This window comes from Felis catus, chromosome A3 (assembly GCF_018350175.1).
Source record: "Felis catus isolate Fca126 chromosome A3, F.catus_Fca126_mat1.0, whole genome shotgun sequence".
Classification (NCBI taxonomy): Eukaryota; Metazoa; Chordata; class Mammalia; order Carnivora; family Felidae; genus Felis; species Felis catus.
In genome coordinates this window covers 113,838,895-113,856,877 of record NC_058370.1, presented here as the reverse complement: position 1 = coordinate 113,856,877, position 17,983 = coordinate 113,838,895, and the positions used below count along the sequence as shown (strand labels likewise).

Here is a 17,983-nt window from a genome sequence, read left to right as displayed (position 1 = left end):
GAAGACTATAGATTCTCTAGACTGGAGCTCCTTGAGAGCTGTTTTTGTTTGTTTGTTTTGTTTGTTTTTAAGCTTCTTTCTACTTAGCATAGTGCCCGGAAAATAGTAAATAATTAGTACATATTTGTTGAATAAGAACAGTTAAGGTTTATTGAGGCCTTTCTACATGCACTTTTAGAACTCCATCTGTTCTGCATTTCAGTAGCAACTTTTATCTGACTTAACTTCTGTACAAGAATTTTTCAAAAAGTAGAATATTACAGGTGCGCCTGGGTGGCTCAGTCGGTTAAACATCTGACTCTTGAACTTAGTTCAAGCCTTGATCTCAAGGTCTTGAGTTCAAGTCCCACCTTGGGCTCCATGATGGGTGTGGAGCCTACTTAAAAAAAAAAAAAAGGAATATTACAGCAGTTAGGAGAAAAATTGATCCTACCCAGATGCCATATGGACTTTGAATCTCTCCTAATAGCATTGCCTAAGGGTGGAGTTCTCTTCAAAATGAATACAGAGTGAACCTTGGAGAAAATGAATACCTGACGCCCCATTTAGCAGACATGTTTTCCTCTGTATTCAGTAAAATGAAAACTGTGTAGACTGAGTCTCCCCCATTCATGCCATTGCATATTTTTGACATGACGTGAGGTATACTCCATAAATGAACATAGTGCAAAGGAGGAAGAGGGGGGTGAGCTTCTAATTTATGAAATTGGGTAAAGTTTTGAAAGGCAAGGATGACTTTAACATCATCGATAGTTGTGGGGAGAAAAGTTGCCTTTTCCAGAGGATAGTGAGAGCATTTGAAGTAAGATGGCATCAGGATTCAGCCCACTGTTTAATTTTGTAGAAAGGTGATTACATTACACTACTTAGGATATTATACGGTTTCCTGTGCTTCATTATACTTTTATGGAAAACTGGTTAACAAAAAGTGAACAAAAAAGATGTCACTAGGAGTTGTTTTTTCTTTTTATGGGAAATCGAATTTGATGCAGTTGTTATAGCGAAAGTCACATTTCTTCCCTTATTCCTATATTATATAAACTTGCATTTATGGCTATGTTTTTTTTATCAAAGCACAGTGACTAGTGTTCATAATTATTAATTATTAAGAAAAGAAAAAGTAACATTCCTTAAGTGCCATTTTATTTTATTATTTTTTTTTAATTTAGAGAGAGAGAAAGAGAGAGTGAGTGCACAGTGGGGAAGAGGGACAGAGGGAGAGAGAGAGAATCTTAAGCAGGCTCCATGCTAGGTGCAGAGCCTGAGGCAGGGCTTGATCCCAAGACCCTGGGGTCATGACCTGAGCTGAAATCAAGAGTTGGATGCTCAACCGACTGAGCCACCCAGGCACCCTCCACCCCCTGCCTTATGTGCCATTTTAAAAAGGAAGGACCATATGATGTGTTTTAGAGAGAATTCTATTCTATGGGGTAAAATTAAGTTTCCAAACAGAAAGGGTTAACTAAGATCTGGAAAATATGACTTGTAAGTGACTCATTCCCCAAGTGGTCTTGATTCTTTTCTGCAATATATTTCAGCATATCATTTACTTTGCCTTACAACTAAGCATTTTTTATGTTGCCATTCTAGGCTAATCAACGACATTTTTCATTTTATCTAGTCATAAATTCGTCCATTTTGGCTATGTTTAAGTAGGTCTGCACATAGTCTTCAACTGCAACATTTCATAAACAATTTTATTTAAAAAAATGTTTTGTTCTGGGATTTGACCCAAATGTTGACCAAGCAGTCAGTTACAACTGAAATATTACTCAGTGTCCAGAGAAGGATATTGTATTTGAAATGTTGCCCTTGAAGGATCATCAAAAAGTTGGCAGGATTTTTTTCAGTCTATGAAACATAAGTGAGGATTTCATGAACAACTGTGGTCGTTATATTTTTGTCCAGGAATGTGACATCAGTACAGTGTAGTGGAATAGAGCCCATCACACTGTCAGCAGAACTTTGCTGGACTGATCACATGTATGAAATGAGTAAGTTAGAGTCTTGCAAAGTATGCTCTTCAGTGTGATCTAGGCACTCTTTTTGATGTCACACCAATGAAACCCATGATTCTCTAAAAGATGGCTTAGATGCACACACAACCATTTATTGTGGGAGCGTATACCGAAAATGCATTTGATACAGTGCATGAGATGTAATATTGTAGTTTAGCTCTTCGAAATTGAGCTTATGAAGAAGTTAGTGTGTAAGAGAAAAGTTTGAAATGCTTTGTCCGGGAGTTCTGCTATAACATCTATAGGCAACTCTGTAACTCTCGGGTTAAGTTGTTTCCTCATCAAAAGAGCTGATCAAAAGATTAATCTCTTGGTGACTGATGAGTGCATTGATTTAAAAAAAAAAATTGATACTTTGCAATGAGTGTTATTAAATATACTAAACATATTATAACTATCTGTAGGAATTTCATTTTAAAATAGCCTTAAAATAATCTTATAAGAAGAGATTTTGGTTTTAGCACACATTTTAAATGTACTGGTTGACGTTTGTATCCAGAAGGTCATGAATATTCATTTCCATGGAAAACCTACAGGTTTATTAAAATAATATACATCTACTGAGTTGACATGTTCCTCTCTTTACTTAAACCTTGAGTCATCCAAAGCTTGAAACTGTGTGTTCATAATTGACTCATTGTTTTCCATGATACTGTGCATCTAGCCAGTTCTTAAATCTTACCAGTTCTTCCTTAAGGGTCCCATGTACATCCATTCCTCCCACTCTTATCCTAGGCCATGTCTGAAATCTTTAGTTTCGAAAGGCCCTTTAGAGATTATTTTGTTCAGCTAACTAACTCATTTTACAAAGACTTGTGACTCAAATTGCCCAAGAGCCAGACCTATGATGTAGAGTTTGTAACTCCAAATCCCTCCCACTCTTCTTTCCATTATATTTCTGCAACTGGTCAGTAGGGCAGAATTCTAGTATCTGATAAGGATAATGCAGTTCACATTTCTACAGTGCTAGCTCTGTACCAAGCCCTGCACTAAGTCTTTAAGTATATGAACTAGTTTATTCCTCACAACCACTCTTATGAGATAGAACTGAAGAGTTTACAGAGGATGGTAGAGTGGTGCACGTAGTGTTCTTTCCTTTTTTTTTTTTTTAATAGCTTTTTTGAAGAATAATTAACCTACAGTATTTACTCATATTTTGAAGTGTGTGATGATATTTTACACATGTATACACCTGTGAAATTACCACAATCAAGACAATTAACAGAATATGATGTTTTAAGATCTGGCTTTTAGTTTCTCCTCTGTCACTTAGACAGCTCATCTGACTTCCGAACTAAGGATTCTTTCCATGTAAACTGATCTTTGAAGCCTTTCCAGGTATAAAATAATGTGATTCTTCTTAGGCTAGCTCTCCACTCATCCTAATGCTGGAATTCATTGCAAGATTGTATGCAAAAGAGTTACTTCCTCTTCCCTTGGGAACTTTCTGAAATTACTTTGAGAGAGAATGCATTCCATTGTTAGGATCTGTAGTTGCCGCAAAGTGCTTCCTTTTATGAATTAAAAACATCTGTGATTTTGTCACTTATAACTGCTAGCCAGAGCTGTGCTAATATAGTAGCCACTAGCTATCTGTGACTATTTAAATTTAAACAAGTAAAAGGAAAGACATAAAAAATTCAGTTCTTCAGGTTCACTAGCCACATTGGCAGTGCTCAGAAGCCATGTGTAGCTAATGGCTGCCATTTTGGACAGCGCAACTAGAGAACATTTATATTGTCAGAGAATGTTTTGGACAGGACTGCTGTTGAGCAGCAGACAATGACAGGGTAGGTCTGTCCTTCTTTCTATATGACCAGCCCCCAGTTACTTAAGGCTACTGTCACTGTCATTTCACGTCTGAAGGGTTGTCCCTGACTTGCAGACTCATTCTTGGCCTTCGTTCCCTCTCCCTCTATGTTAGTACTGGATTGGTTTTTCTAAATACCATTTACATCATGTCCCTTTTTTGCATTAGGAAAGTCTTTAATTGTTCCCAGTTTTACCTTTGACTTTATATTTGCTACTCAATTTGATATTTAATACAAATTGTTTTTAGAATGCTTGCTGTGTTTCAGTCACCGTGCCAGGTGCTAGGGATATTGAAGAACTCAGTGGGGCAAGGGCAAAAATTACAAGTAGAAAAAAGGGCATAAAGGGGATAGGAAGGGATGTGGTTAATCTAAACCTGAGAGATCAGAGAAGGCTTCACAAAGAGCCTCATGCTTGAACTGACTCTCGAAGAATTAAGAATTTATTAGATGAAGCTGGAAAAGGTATATAACATGTATTAAGAGAAGTACAGAGACTTGAAACATCTCTGTGGGTTTGGGAATTTGGGTAGTTTGGAATGGCTGGAGCAGAGTGTGAGGGTGGGTTGTGTGGCAGGTGATGAGGTTGAACAGGTAGGCAGGAACTGGTCCTTAGAACATTGGATTCCATCTTGATGGTTGCTGTCAAAAGGTTTTTAAATATTTGCGTACTCCTAAGACAGTTATTGAGGGCCACCTATGATAGGGGGTACATAGAGCAGTGAACCAGACTCACGTGGGCCCCTCTTTTGTGAGCCTTATGGTCTAGAAGTGAATTGCAGCCAAATTTCTACCCATCTTTCAAGGCCTGCCCTTCTGAAAAGGTTTGTTCAACTATCCTAGTCTTAGGGATATGCCCCCTTTGGTATTTATGATCAGTACCATACAATTTCACTTCACAGTAATTGTTATGTGTCTTCTCTTCCTAGCTCTTCTTTTCCCCATATCTCGTTAGGGAAGATCAGGGCTTAAACCTTGCTATAGGATCTGGTGTAATTCGAAGCATATATAATAATTCAGTAGATGTTTATTAAAAGTCATAGGATAGAAGAGAGGGAAATTGTTGAGGAAGGGAGAGAGGCAGGAGAAGGATGGAACACTGGAGGAGCAGCAGTAGGAAATAAGCTTGCGAAGTATGGAGATAGGGAGAAAAGGATTTTTTTTAGAGGAAATGAGTTGGCGTTGGCTAGCGCTTTCCTGTTTAGACATGATGTCACAAATGTGTAAAGGCTGGCTTACGGTTATGGATTCTTAGGATAATTGTTTTCCCCCTTCTCCCAGTGCCACTTTTCTTGCTGACCTCTTCTGCATGGCAGACTTAACCTCTTTTTTTAACCTCTCAGTGAAGATACAGTAATTTGGGTCTCAGCTTTGAATGGACTCTCCTGCTGGATTGGCTACTTTGGGTGGGTCTAGGCCTCATCTTCTGTCTTTGGTGTTCCTTGCAGCCATAAAAATGGAATTCTAAGGTCCCTAAGGTTTGGTAGATAGCTTCAGGGCAGAATATGGCTTCGGTGCTTGCGTAATTCCTGAGGTTCAGTTTTCATTCAGTTTTTGTTCTTTGAGGATTCCTTACTTTCTTCTCAGCACAGTGGTATCAAACATCTTATTTATTTTAGTTTATTTATTTTTGTTTATTCTTACACACACTTTATTTACTTGATTGAAAGCCTATGGTACATACAGTGTTTAATATAGCTGACTTAGCTTTGTTCACACTGACTCCAATGTGCTATATTTGGGTTTTCTGTGCTTGAGACTTTGCTCAGTTGCTGCTGTTGCCATTGGTTTGTTTTCTTTCAGGTCAGGAGCAAGGTGGGTACTTTCATATAAAATCTTATTTTTAATTTTCTCTCTGGCAATTGTTTCCTGGGTTTTTAGCTTGTATAGTTATACCTACAATGGAACCAGCATCCTAAAGCCACTGAGATAAATCCTCCTACACCAATATCACATTATCTCCTAAATCTACTAGTTAACAAAAGATGTTCAAGGCCAGCCACAACAGATCCTAAAGAGCCATTCATATAATATTGAATCCCATGCCCAGGGAATGTTATCGGCATCTAAAATTCCTAGGATCTTAAAGGGCTTTCCCGTGGTGGGTTCACTTGGCTCTGGCCCTGTAGCCGTGAGTTCTGGTATATGACTGCGGCCCTCCCTGGCCTGCACTGTTTATTAAACATTTTAAGTCCAGACTTTAAATCTAGCTTTAAAAAAAATTTTTTTTTAATGTTTTATTTATTTTTGAGACAGAGAGAGACAGAGCATGAGCAAGGGAGGGGCAGAGAGAGAGAGAGGGAGACACAGAATCCGAAGCAGGCTCCAGTCTCTTAGCTGTCAGCATAGAACCTGACGCGGGGCTCGAACTCATGAACCGTGAGATCATGACCTGAGCTGAAGTCGGACGCTTAACCGACTGAGCCACCCAGGCGCCCCTAAATCTAGCTTTTTAAAGGTGTTTTTATTGGGAAAGTAATTGGTCATGCTGTTGGAATTTAAAGATTAAACATTCTTAAAAAAAAAAAAAAAAACACCCAAAAAACAAAAAACCATGGCTTGTCTTCCCATTTTTATTGAACAGTCTTTGACCCCTGAATATATGAGCTACAGAAGAAGTAGAAGATGAAAGCCAATTACTCTAATATCCACCTGAATACACACAGGTAGGTAGGTAGGTAGGTAGGTAGGAGGGAAGATAGATACAGACAATCAGCTTTGAGCATTTATGTGACTTAATTATGTGTTATTAGGACAGTTTAAATTTGACAGTCTTCCCTAGACTTACATGGTCTATCACAATGTCATAAGTCTACTTACATGCAGAAATGGACTTTCTTTGGTTATTGAGAGGTTTTTAAAAAGCTTGGCCAAGTTTTACATCCCTTGATACATATTGCATCCAGAACCTTAAAGGAAAATTACTTTACTGTGGACAACTAAGGAAAATTGTGTCACTTGTGAACTGTGCTAAGATGATAGAAGGTTATTGTATTTCTGAGAAAAATGGCTATACACTCAGGAATAGTGGGCAGATAGAAGGAAAAAAATTAATAAAAAGCACCAAGAGCACTGAATATAATCATTTCCTGCTTTTCTTGAGTTTGGTTTGTGTGGAAGAAATCTACTGATGGAGTTTCGTTGTGAGAAATTCATGTTTGGATGCCTGTCTGTCTTTTAAAGTAAGACATGTACATCTCTGCTTACTCTCTGAGTCCAGAGAATCTCTTTAAAAAGGACTGGCAGTATATAGAAAAACACCTCTTCAGACTCATTTTAATTTCGGTTCAGAGTAAAATAAAGGGTATCTGTTTCTTAGCTGTAAATGTTTGTCAGATAACTAGGTGATGAAGGAGGTTGGGTTGTGTAACATCACCTCTGTATTCATTCTGCCAGCTTCCCCCTCACCCCTGTTTTTTCCAATAAGTGTGGATTCACATTCTGGCTTTGCCACTTAACAACTGAGGTGACGAGTGAGAAAGCTATCTGAGTTCAGTTTTCTTTCCGTTTCTTTCTTTTTTTTATTTGAGAGAGAGAGAGAGCTTGCACGTGCACATACGCAGGGAAGGGGCAGAAGGAGAGAGAGAATGTTAAGCAGGCTCCATGCTCAGCATGGAGCCCGACAGGGGGCTTAATCCCTCGACCCTGGGATCATGACCTCAGCCAAAATCAAGTGTTGGATGCTCAACCAACTGAGCCACCTGGGTGCTCCTGAGTTTAATTTTTTAATGAATTAAGTGGGGATAGTGTCAGCCTCAAAGACATCATTGTGAGAATTATAACACAATATATACCTAGTACTAGGCTGAGATCGCATTCAGTATGTATCACTTCCCTTTCAGCTTGAATAATAGAAAACTGATTCTCCATCTTTGGACACTGGAAGTGTATTTTCTATTCATTTATTATGCATTAATTCTTTAAAATATTTTAAAAATCTTTTTTTTTAAGTTTATTAAGTAATCTCTACCCCCAAAGTGGGGCTGGAACTCACAACCCAGGCATCAAGAGTCACCTGCTCCACTAACTGAGTCAGCCAGATGCCCCTAAAATTATTTTTTTTAATTGAAGTACAATTAAGGTACAGTGTTAATATTATTTTAACATTATTTATGCATTAATTCTTGTGGAATGCTGACTAACCCACTACTGGAAGCCTTTGTGAGGGGTAGTTTGTCAGGGGTGCTGTAGAGGTATGGCTCAGGTGACCTGTGGACACCCCCTGCACTCTGGTGTGTGTCAACTAGCCTCTTTATTATATATGATTAATTTTGACAGTCATTTTGTTCCAGACACCTTGTTATCAGGTTATTATCCTCCCGTCTATTCAGCTACGGTATTGAGAGAAATAAATCCTAATCTGACTGCTAAGCCAATATTCATTCTCTATTTGGTATTCATATAGTCATTTGTATCTATGTGTGTCTTTCTCCTTTGAAGGGGGAATTTCTACATTCATTATGAGGCAGTCTGTAAGCTGAGCTCTTCATTAGATTTTCTGTGATGTTTATGTGTAGATTCATTTGGTACTTTGTATCTTAACCTTGCATTGCCATATTCTTTTATAGCATGAGTAAGACAAGCAGTCTAAAATTAGAGCAGGTTTATAAATTGCATTTCCTAGGATCCTGTGGAATAAAGGATGGATGTATGCAATGTCCTTAGCTTTGTTCTTGCAACATGTGAGTGCTGAGAGAATGCTAGCTGTGAACTATTTTTATATCCGCGTTCCTCATCTTTAAGAGCAGGGAATATGCAAATATATACTTCGCATACTGTGGACTCAACATTTTACTCATTTTACTTAATCATAGATTGTTATTTTCATCATAGTCCCCCCCCCCCCCCCAAAGTCTCACAGTCAGCTCTCAGCACACACTCCATCACCTGGTTCCTAGAACTCAGATTGTGCGGTGGTCATGTCATCATTGACCAGGGCTCACACTTACAGCGGCAGAGGCCTTCCTAAAGCTCCATCATCTCCAGCCTACATGCTGCCCCTATTCTCCCGGCCCCCGGTCCCCAGCCCCACTTCGCCAGACACATTTTCATAATCTCTTCAGGCTCCAGGCTAGTGGCATCACCAGCAATGGAGCCTGATCATATAAGGAAAATACCAGGAGCTCATGAGCGGCTAAATCGGGGACTCCGGGGCGTCCCTGCCCTAAGACACTTACTACACTCCCTCAGATGCCAACCTCCCCAATTCCCCCTGCCCCTGCTGCCAACTCATCATAGTTTTTAATGTTTCATCTCATGTCTTTCAGTGACGAAACAAGAAAATCTGTTTGTAGATGATTCCGGTCTGTATTTGGCTATTCAGTTCCATCTGGAATGTGCATATATATTTTTATATTATTATGAATATGCAAAAGCAAAGGATCAGTTCCACATTGCTAAAGACATCAGCAAATTACAAATTGATTTGACAGGTAAGACTTGTTCCTTTTTGTGGGTTATTAATTTATTTTCGTGATGAAACTATTACATTGGCAGTTTGGCTGTCTTGTTTGGTTGTATTTGATTTTTTATGTTCTGTTCTTTGCTTTATAAAAGTAGATTTTAAAGATTTTATTTTATTTCATTATTTTTCTTTTAATTTTAGAGAGAGACAGAGTGCGAGTGTGAGAGGGGCAGAGTGAAGGAGAGAGAGAAAGACAGAATCTTGAGGAGGCTGCACGTTCAGAGCAGAGTCTGATGTGGGACTTCATGACCCTGAGATCATGATCTGAGCTGAGACCAAGAGTTGGATGCTTAAACAACTGAACCACTCAGGTGCCCCAAGATTTTATTGTAAAAATTCATAGTTTTAGGGGCACTTGGGTGGCTCAGTTGGTTGAGCTTTTGACTTTGGTTCAGGTCATGATCTCACAGTTTGTGGGTTCAAGCCCCACGTCAGGCTCTGTGCTCACAACTCAGAGTGTGGAGCCTGTTTCAGATTCTGTGTCTCCCTCTCTGTCTTTCCCTCCCCTGCTTGAACTCTGTCTCTCTCTCTCTCTCTCTCTCTCTCTCTCTCTCTCAAAAATAAATAAACATTAAAAATAAAAAAGTTTCAGTTTTAGGGGTGCCTGGGTGGCTTTAGTCAGTTGATGTCTGACTTCAGCTCACATCATGATCTCATGGTCCATGAGTTCAAGCCCTGTGTGGGGCTCTGTGCTGACAGCTCAGAGCCTGGAGCCTTCTTCCTGTTCTGAGTCTCCGTCTCTGCCCCTCCCCTGCTCGCACTCTGTCTCTCTCTCAAAAAAATAAAAAAATAAATAAATAAAATAAAATAAAATAAAATAAAATAAATAAACAAACGTTAAAAAATGTTTTCAAAGTTCATAGTTTTAGAACAAATTAGGAATGAAATCTTTATTCCTGGAGATTTCCTCTATTTTCTAGTCTGGTTAGATACATGTTAGTAATGTACAGCAGCCAGGTAGTATACAAATGAACTTGTTTTTAAAAAGTAAGCTCTCTGCCTAGTGTGGGACTTGAACTCTAGACCCTAAGATTAAGAGTTGTGTGCTCTACCACTGAGCCATCCAGGTGCCCCTACAAATGAACTTTTTGACCATTTGTTTGTGAATGTGCGTTTCCTAAAGTTCATCCTAACTCCCAAGTTTGGTGTGGCCTCTTTACATCGCCCTTGTTTTGTAAATACCCACCTTCCATCCTGGTTTTCTTGTTTTCCTTAAGAACAGAAATTTTTGACTTATTTTTTTCAATACCTTAGAACACGGGTATATAGTTGGCACTCAGATGTTTGTTGAATGAACAAGTAAGTTACAGAATTTCTTCAAAAACCTCTGTGTTTCTTCTGAGTATCAAATAAGAAACATTAGTTGCTTTTTATGTCTTGCTCTATCCCTGGGTTTTCACAATATTCTTGGCATTCGGTACTGATGACATTAATGAAAGTCAGACATGGTCAGTTGAGCACATGTGTTATACCTGTTAAACTGCTCAGGGGCTGAGCAGTCCAGGCTGTGACAATGGGTGTGTGAAGGTTGAAGTGATTGAACTTATTTGTCATTCTTGGGCTTGGTCTGAGTTATCCCTAAGGCCCATTCTAGCCCCCTAAATTCTTTTTTTCTTGGGGTGCCTGGGTGGCTCAGTACGTTAAGCATCTGACTTTGGCTCAGGTCATGATCTCACGGTTCATGAGTTCAAGCCCCCTGTCGGGTTCTGTGCTGACAGCTCAGAGCCTGGAGCCTGCTTCAGTTTCTGTGTCTCCCTCTCTCTCCGCCCCTCCCCTGCTCATGCTCTGTCCCTCTCTCTCTCTCTCTCTCTCTTTCAAAAATAAACATTAAAAAAAAAATTCTAGGGGTGCGTGGGTGGCTCGATTGGTTAAGCGTCTGACTTCGGCTCAGGTCATGATCTCACGGTTCGTGGGTTCAAGCCCTACGTTGAGCTCTGTGCTGACAGCTCGGAGCCTGGAGCCTGCTTCGGATTCTGTGTCTCTCTGTCTCTGCCCCACCCCCACTTGCGCTCTGTCTCTCTTTCTCAAAAATGAATAAACGTTAAAAATTTTTTTCTATGTTTCTTATTGAGCTGGTCTTGTCAATAAAATCTTTCAAATACATTATGAGTTAAATATGACTGTGGCCTGGTCTGGGATCTTAGCCATCTTTTATTACATTGTTTGTATGGGGAAAATTATTAAATATCTAGCTTATAACTTTTGGAACGATGGCCATATGTAAGTTGGAGTCTTGTCTGTATTTGAGAATATAGTTATACATAATATAACTTGTGAGGTTAGTTTCAGAGATTATGTTTTTAAATGTTTCAGCCCTAGGGGGCTTTTCTTGGGCTATTTAAAAACTAATGGCACGGTATTCTGTATAGTCACCTATAACTGCTGGTATATTTACTAGCTAGTTCCTCATATTTTTTCCGAGTTAAGAGTGAAGAACTTAAAAAAAAACAAATGTGGTACTCACAAATATAAAATGGGAATCAGATTATTATTTTTTTCCATTTAACTGTAGCCTTTCTATAAAAAAGTGAGCTGTGTTAGGCCGTCTCAGTAGCTATTTTTGTGTAACATGTGTAAAGGGCCAGATTCATTGCAGGATAAAATCTAGACTTCTTAGACGGGTCATTACGGTCAAGGGTCTTTATAATCTGAAGCTTGCCAGAGAATGGATAATAGGACTGTTGCTTCTATTAAAGCTATTCTTGTAGCAAGGTATTTCAGATACAAAGTGGAAAAAATGTTGGTGTTAAATGAAGCCAGATAGAATCATGGAAAGATAGACTGTGGGATTTAGAACCTGGAGACCCTGGCTTTAAACTCTGGCTCTGATACTGATAATCCCTGTGATCTTAAGCAAGCGGCTGCACCTCAGAACCTCTGTTTTTTCATTTGTTATATGAAGATGCTGATAATCCTTCTACCAATGACACTTTTTTTCTTTAAATGTTTATTTATTTATTTTGAGAGCTGGAAAGAGTGGGGGAGGAGCAGAGGGAGAGGGAGAATCCCAAGCAGGTTCTGCGCTGCCAGCCCAGAGCCCGAAGTGAGGCTCTCTGTCTCATGAACTGTGAGATCATGACCTGAGCCAAAATTAAGACTCGGATGATTAACTGACTGAGCCACCCAGTTGCCCCCATGACACTTTTTTGAGGAAGGAGGTAATTTGATGCAAAAGTAGGTATGTGTAATCCAGTGGTGTAAATCTTGGGTTTGAGTTCTGGCCACATAGCTTATTGGCTTTATAATTCTATTTTAATTTTTAGTATTATTATTAATTTTTATCTCCCACCCCTGGCTTTATAATTTTATAAGTAGTTTTAAAATCATCACTGGGCCTCAGGATTTTTTAAAATGTGAAATGGAGAAAATACCTTACAAACTTTAAAGCACTCTGAAAATACTACTTTTCATGATTGTACAGTAGATCTAATTGACAAATCAGTAGATACAATTTAATATGCTTTTTTCAGGTGCTTTGGGGAAGAGAACACGGTTCCAGGAAAATTACGTGGCACAACTTATTCTAGATGTGAGAAGGAAAGAGGATGTCTTTTCACACTGTGAGTTCAGTCCCGCACCCACTCCTCAGGAACATTTAACCAGGGTGAGTAGGATCGAAAGTTAATTGAATTAACATCCAAATCTGACAGTGTCAGTAGGTGAGTTTTGTAGAAACACTGAATGGGTTGGGAAGAGGCTTCATTTTGTCCCTTTTCGAGCTGTTTCAGGGTGGCTGGGGTTTTAAAAAACAAACCTGTGGCTAGGCCTTTTTTACCCTTAAGTAGAGACAAAATGTTATTTTTTTTCTTAGACCTCAGTAATAGGAATTAGCAATGCAGTTAGTTTGTATTACCCTTCTTGAAAGAATTCGAAGGACGAACTGAGTAGAGTCTAATTTTTCTAGCTGCTACCATATTTGTTGTCTTAACTTTCACCTTCTGTGGATATTTTTTTTTTAATTTTTTTTAACATTTATTTATTTTTGAGACAGGGAGAGACAGCATGAACGGGGGAGGGTCAGAGAGAGAGGGAGACACAGAATTTGAAACAGGCTGCAGGCTCTGAGCTGTCAGCACAGAGCCCGACGCGGGGCTTGAACTCACGGGATCGCAAGATCATGACCTGAGCCGAAGTCAGATGCCCAACCGACTGAGCCACCCAGGCGCCCCTGGATATTTTTAAATATTAAGAGACATGAAATTTCTTATACTTCCTCTTTAAAATATATAAACAGATGATAAGAATACCTTTTTACCAGTGTTCTGATCCTTTGTTACTCTGTCATTATTGGGCTGGTTGCTGCCTTAGTATGTTTTTCTTGACCTGGCTAATGCATTCTCTTCTTTTTTTTTTTTTTTTGTTTAAAGATTTTATTTTTAAGTAATCTCTACACGCAACAGGGGCTCTAATCTATAACCCTGAGATCAAGAGTCGCCTGCTCTACTGACTGAGCCAGCTAGGGACCCCATGCATTCTCTTTTCTTGTAGCTTAATTTTATGGCTCTTAGCAGGATAATAAGTTGGAGAACTTAGTGGTCAATCTTGCAAAGCTAAGAAGGTACAAAATGCCTTGGGTTAAGATCCAAGAGCTTGTGACAAAGCTTGATTGGGACACAAGGAATCCCTGGGAAGTGAAGAGAGCTAAAAGCAAAAGGTGGTGGTGGTGGTGGGGTGTTATGGTGATTGACAGTGACAGCTGATGGTCTCATGCAGTCTGACCCCTAACACAAAAGGAAAATTTAAATAGTAACTACTCTTGTTTTCAGATAATAAAGAAATTTACCCCCCCTCCCCAAATAAATAAATTTATGGCTCTTGGTCACTTTACCTGTTTAGATGCCTTTCCATCTCCTTCCACAGAAATCATTAGCATTTATATTTTTTTATTGCAGAAATCCCAAGCCAACATTTTTGGTAGTCCTTTGCTTGATGTTACTGTCTTTGAAGCCCTGCTCTTCATTTTAGAGCCTACAAGCACATTTATCTTGGGTACTTTGAACACCAAAATTCTATTCTGTACTGAAAATAGTGCCAAGAGTAGGGGCTAGGGATGGGAAGGGAGAGTGGCAGCAGTCAGGAATCCTAAGGAAAACCTTTGATGACATATTGTATACCTCCTGGGCTTACTCCAAGCACTGTCTTGTTTGCATTCAAGATATCCAGGGAAGAACAGCTATTGATTCTAAGAGGAGAAGGAGGGAGGTAAGGAAAAGATGTAGAAACTCAGGGATAAGATTACACAGGGTGCTGCCTATACTTCCCCACATAGGTTGAGCCATAGTGAAGGAGGGCTTGTACTGCTGTGTTGATGCTGGTCCGGAAACACTGTGCTGTTACCTGCTTCAGTCCGTGGCCTCCTTGCATGTCTGGAGTCTCCCCTTTAAGCCTTTCTTTTTCTTTTTTTCTTTTTTTTTTTTAAACCTTTTGATGTAAACCAAATCCTTCTCTAAATCTTAGATTAACTGCCATAATCCTGATCTTTAAGCCACAGCATAGCATCAATGAAAAGAGATTTAATTCTGCAATCCATGGGTTTAATTCAGTAATCCATTGTTGTTTATTTTATTTTATTTATTTTTTTTAATGTGCAGTTCTCTTATTCAAAATTGTCTTCTGGGGGCGCATGGTTGGCTCACTTGGTTAACCGTCTGACTCTTGATTTCGGCTCAGGTCATGATCTGATGGTTTGAGAGTTCGATCCCCACATTGGGCTCTGTGCTGACAGTGATATTCTCTTTCTCTCCTTCTCTCTCTGCCCCTCCCCTGCTCTCTCTCTCCCTCTCAACATAAAAAAAAAAAAAAAAAAAAATTGTCTCTTGTGATGATAAACAGGATAAGGATATCATGACTGTTATTAGGAATGCAAAAAAATGATGCACAATTTAATATAGAATTTACTGAATCTTTAATATTTGAAGTAAAATACATTCAGATAACCATATGGTTTTCATTAATTACTACTTAAAGGAGTAAGGTACAAATTATGTGATGTATGTATTGATTACATAGGAACAGCTTTATACTTAAGGACAGAAGATAGAATTGCTTGTTTAATTACATATCCTATTTCCTTATGTGAAGGACACTATTAGATTATAAAATACACTATCTTTTTGATAACCACTCTTTGGGAAAAAAGGAACGTTATTACATCAGTTTTAGTCATTGCAAAATATATCTTGATTGGAAATGTTACAGTGTGAAAATGTGTATCTCAGAATTGAGGAAACAGTAATTTTATTGTCAGTGAGGAGCATATTTCCCTGTGGGCCTTTCTAGAGTCTTAATCTGTTATTACTGGGGAATTAAATAGATTCAAGCCATTGGCGATCACCAACAGTTAGGAGCATCCCCAATGTGCAAATTAAAGACACACTCCCTGTTCTTAGTTGTTCAATTGTGTATTCACAAAAAACAAAAATGCATACATGATTAGCATCACTAATGAGAAATATATATTAAAGGCTACGTATGGTATGTCTCACATATTGGAGATAAATTATGTGCTAATTTCTTGGTTAGGTAGAATGTTATGAGGTACAAATGGTACTGGGGCGGAACAATACTCTGAATTTGGGACTTGCAGAATGGTTAGGTAAGTATGTACGGCAGCCGACCCATTAAAACATTTTTTTTCTTTGAGAGAGAGAGAAAGAGAGAGAGAGAGAGAGAGAGAGAGAGAGAGAGACAATGAGAATGAGTGGGGGAGGAGCAGAGAGAAAGCACGAGAGAGAGAATCCCAAGCAGGCTCTGTGCTGTCAGTACAGAGCCAAATGTGGAGCTTGATCCCAACTCTCTGGGATCATGACCTGAGCCGAAATCAAGAGTTGGATGTTCAGCCGACTGAGCCACCCAGGTACCCCAACAGCCAACCCATTTTAATTTTAGAAGAGCTAAATAGGAACATAGAGAATTTTGAATGAAGATCAAAACTGATTACTTGTTTGTGTCTGACAAATAAATAATGCCGTGTGGCCAACTCTGACATATCTCAGGGCTTCTGTGGTGGAGGGGAAGGAGTCCTGGGATAGTGGAGGAGACTTGGGTCCCTGTCCCTTCCTTATTGTCTAGCCTGGGATGAGAATCTGGTACAGTTACAAAATACTTAGTTTCCTCATTTGTTTTTTCCACATCACGTTTTGTTAAAGGATCAGATTTGATTTATAAAGGTACTGTATGGGTGTGTTAAAAACATTGTGTATTAGGAGCACCTGTCTGGCTCAGTCAGTAGAGCATGATCTCGAGGTTGTGAGTTTAAGCCTCGTGTTGGGTGTGGAGATTACTTAAAAATAAAATTTTAAGAAAAAAACAGAAAACAAAACAAAACATTGTGTGTTAAGTAGATTAATATAACCCTATAGTGATGTAATAAGATGAGAATTTTGGGATACTGTAGTGCTACATAGACCAATATGGTAGCCATCAGCCACATGTGATTATTAATCACTGGAAAGTTGGTTGGTTCAAACTGAGATATGCTGAAGTATAAAAGACACATCAGATTTCATAGACTGTATGAAAAAAAGAATGTATGATGTCCAATAATTTTCTCTTGACACAAATTACAGGAATAGTATTTTTGATGTATTAGGTTAAATCATATGCTTTTTTTTTTTTTTTTACTTGTTTACTTTTTTTAAGTGTGGCTGCTAGAAAATTTAAAATTATGTATGTAGTTCTATTTTTTAAATTCTGAAAGGCCTGTCTTGAAAATGATGGCCACCAGGGTGTGCTGTGCACCCGCCAGCCCTGCCTTTGAAGGGTGCCCATTCCGGGAGGAAGAGCCACTTTTTCAACTGATTCTGAGCAGTCGCCTAAGTGTCTGTGTTCCTCCCATCAGCAGTTGTTGGTGTTGCCGTACTCTTTTCTTGAAACCCTGTAGGTAGAGACAGACCCACCGTTAGGGTGATTTTGAGGCTAGACAAGGAAAGGTGTTCCTCTGGGCTGTGTTTTGGGCAGACTTACTGCTTACTAGGGAAAAGGTTACGAGTTAAGAAGTTGACCTCTTAGCCATAGACAGTCCAGCTTTCTGGTCTGTTCAGCTCCTAGTTTTAGGTGCTTTTATTGAATTAGAAAAGAAAAACTTAAAGTGTGCCTATTTTATTTTAAATGTACATTTTGCATTTTGAAAAATAGACCCCATAGAGCCACCACCATAATAAAAATACAGTCATTTCCATTACACCAAAAAGTCGCTTATGCTTCTCTGCAGTCAGTCACTTTCCCTCCCACTGGTCTGCTTTCTGTCACAGATTAGAGCTGCTTTTCCTAGAATTTCAAATAAATGGAATCATACGGTATGACTCTTTTGTGTCTGGTTTCTTTCCCTTAGCATAATGTTTTTTTAAGTTGTAGCAATTCTCTTTTTTCCCCAGTTTTACTGAGAAATAATTGGCATGTCACTGGATAAGTTTAAGGTGTTCAGCATAATGGTTGGGTTTGCATAAATTGTGAAATGAAATGATTACCACAGTAGGTTCAGCTAACATCTATCTTCTCATATAGTTGAAAAGAAAAGAAAAAACAGAAAAAAGGGAAAAAAATTTCTTCTTAGGATCTACTGTCTTAACAGCTTTCCTGTCACACAGCATACATCACATCAGGTCATACATCACATTCTTAGTACTTACTCGTTTTGTAACTGGAGGTCTGTAGCTTTTGACTGTCTTCCTCCAATTCCCCTTCCCCCC

The 17,983-nt window shown here is 38.9% G+C and overlaps 1 protein-coding gene and 2 non-coding genes across 3 annotated transcripts in view; 1 reads left to right on the top strand and 2 right to left on the bottom strand.

Moving 5' to 3' along the window:
- The window catches only part of TTC27 (tetratricopeptide repeat domain 27), a 188,164-nt gene that overhangs the window by 16,658 nt on the left and 153,523 nt on the right, over positions 1 to 17,983 (top strand). Inside the window, exons 6-7 of the mRNA XM_045054699.1 lie at positions 9,097 to 9,261; positions 12,764 to 12,897. Coding sequence (XP_044910634.1) covers positions 9,097 to 9,261; positions 12,764 to 12,897 — 299 coding nt within the window. The remainder of the gene's footprint in view (positions 1 to 9,096; positions 9,262 to 12,763; positions 12,898 to 17,983) is intronic.
- On the bottom strand, positions 8,680 to 8,764 carry LOC111559960. Its single transcript, XR_002741420.1, has one exon.
- Positions 8,844 to 8,983, bottom strand: LOC111559975. Its single transcript, XR_002741435.2, has one exon.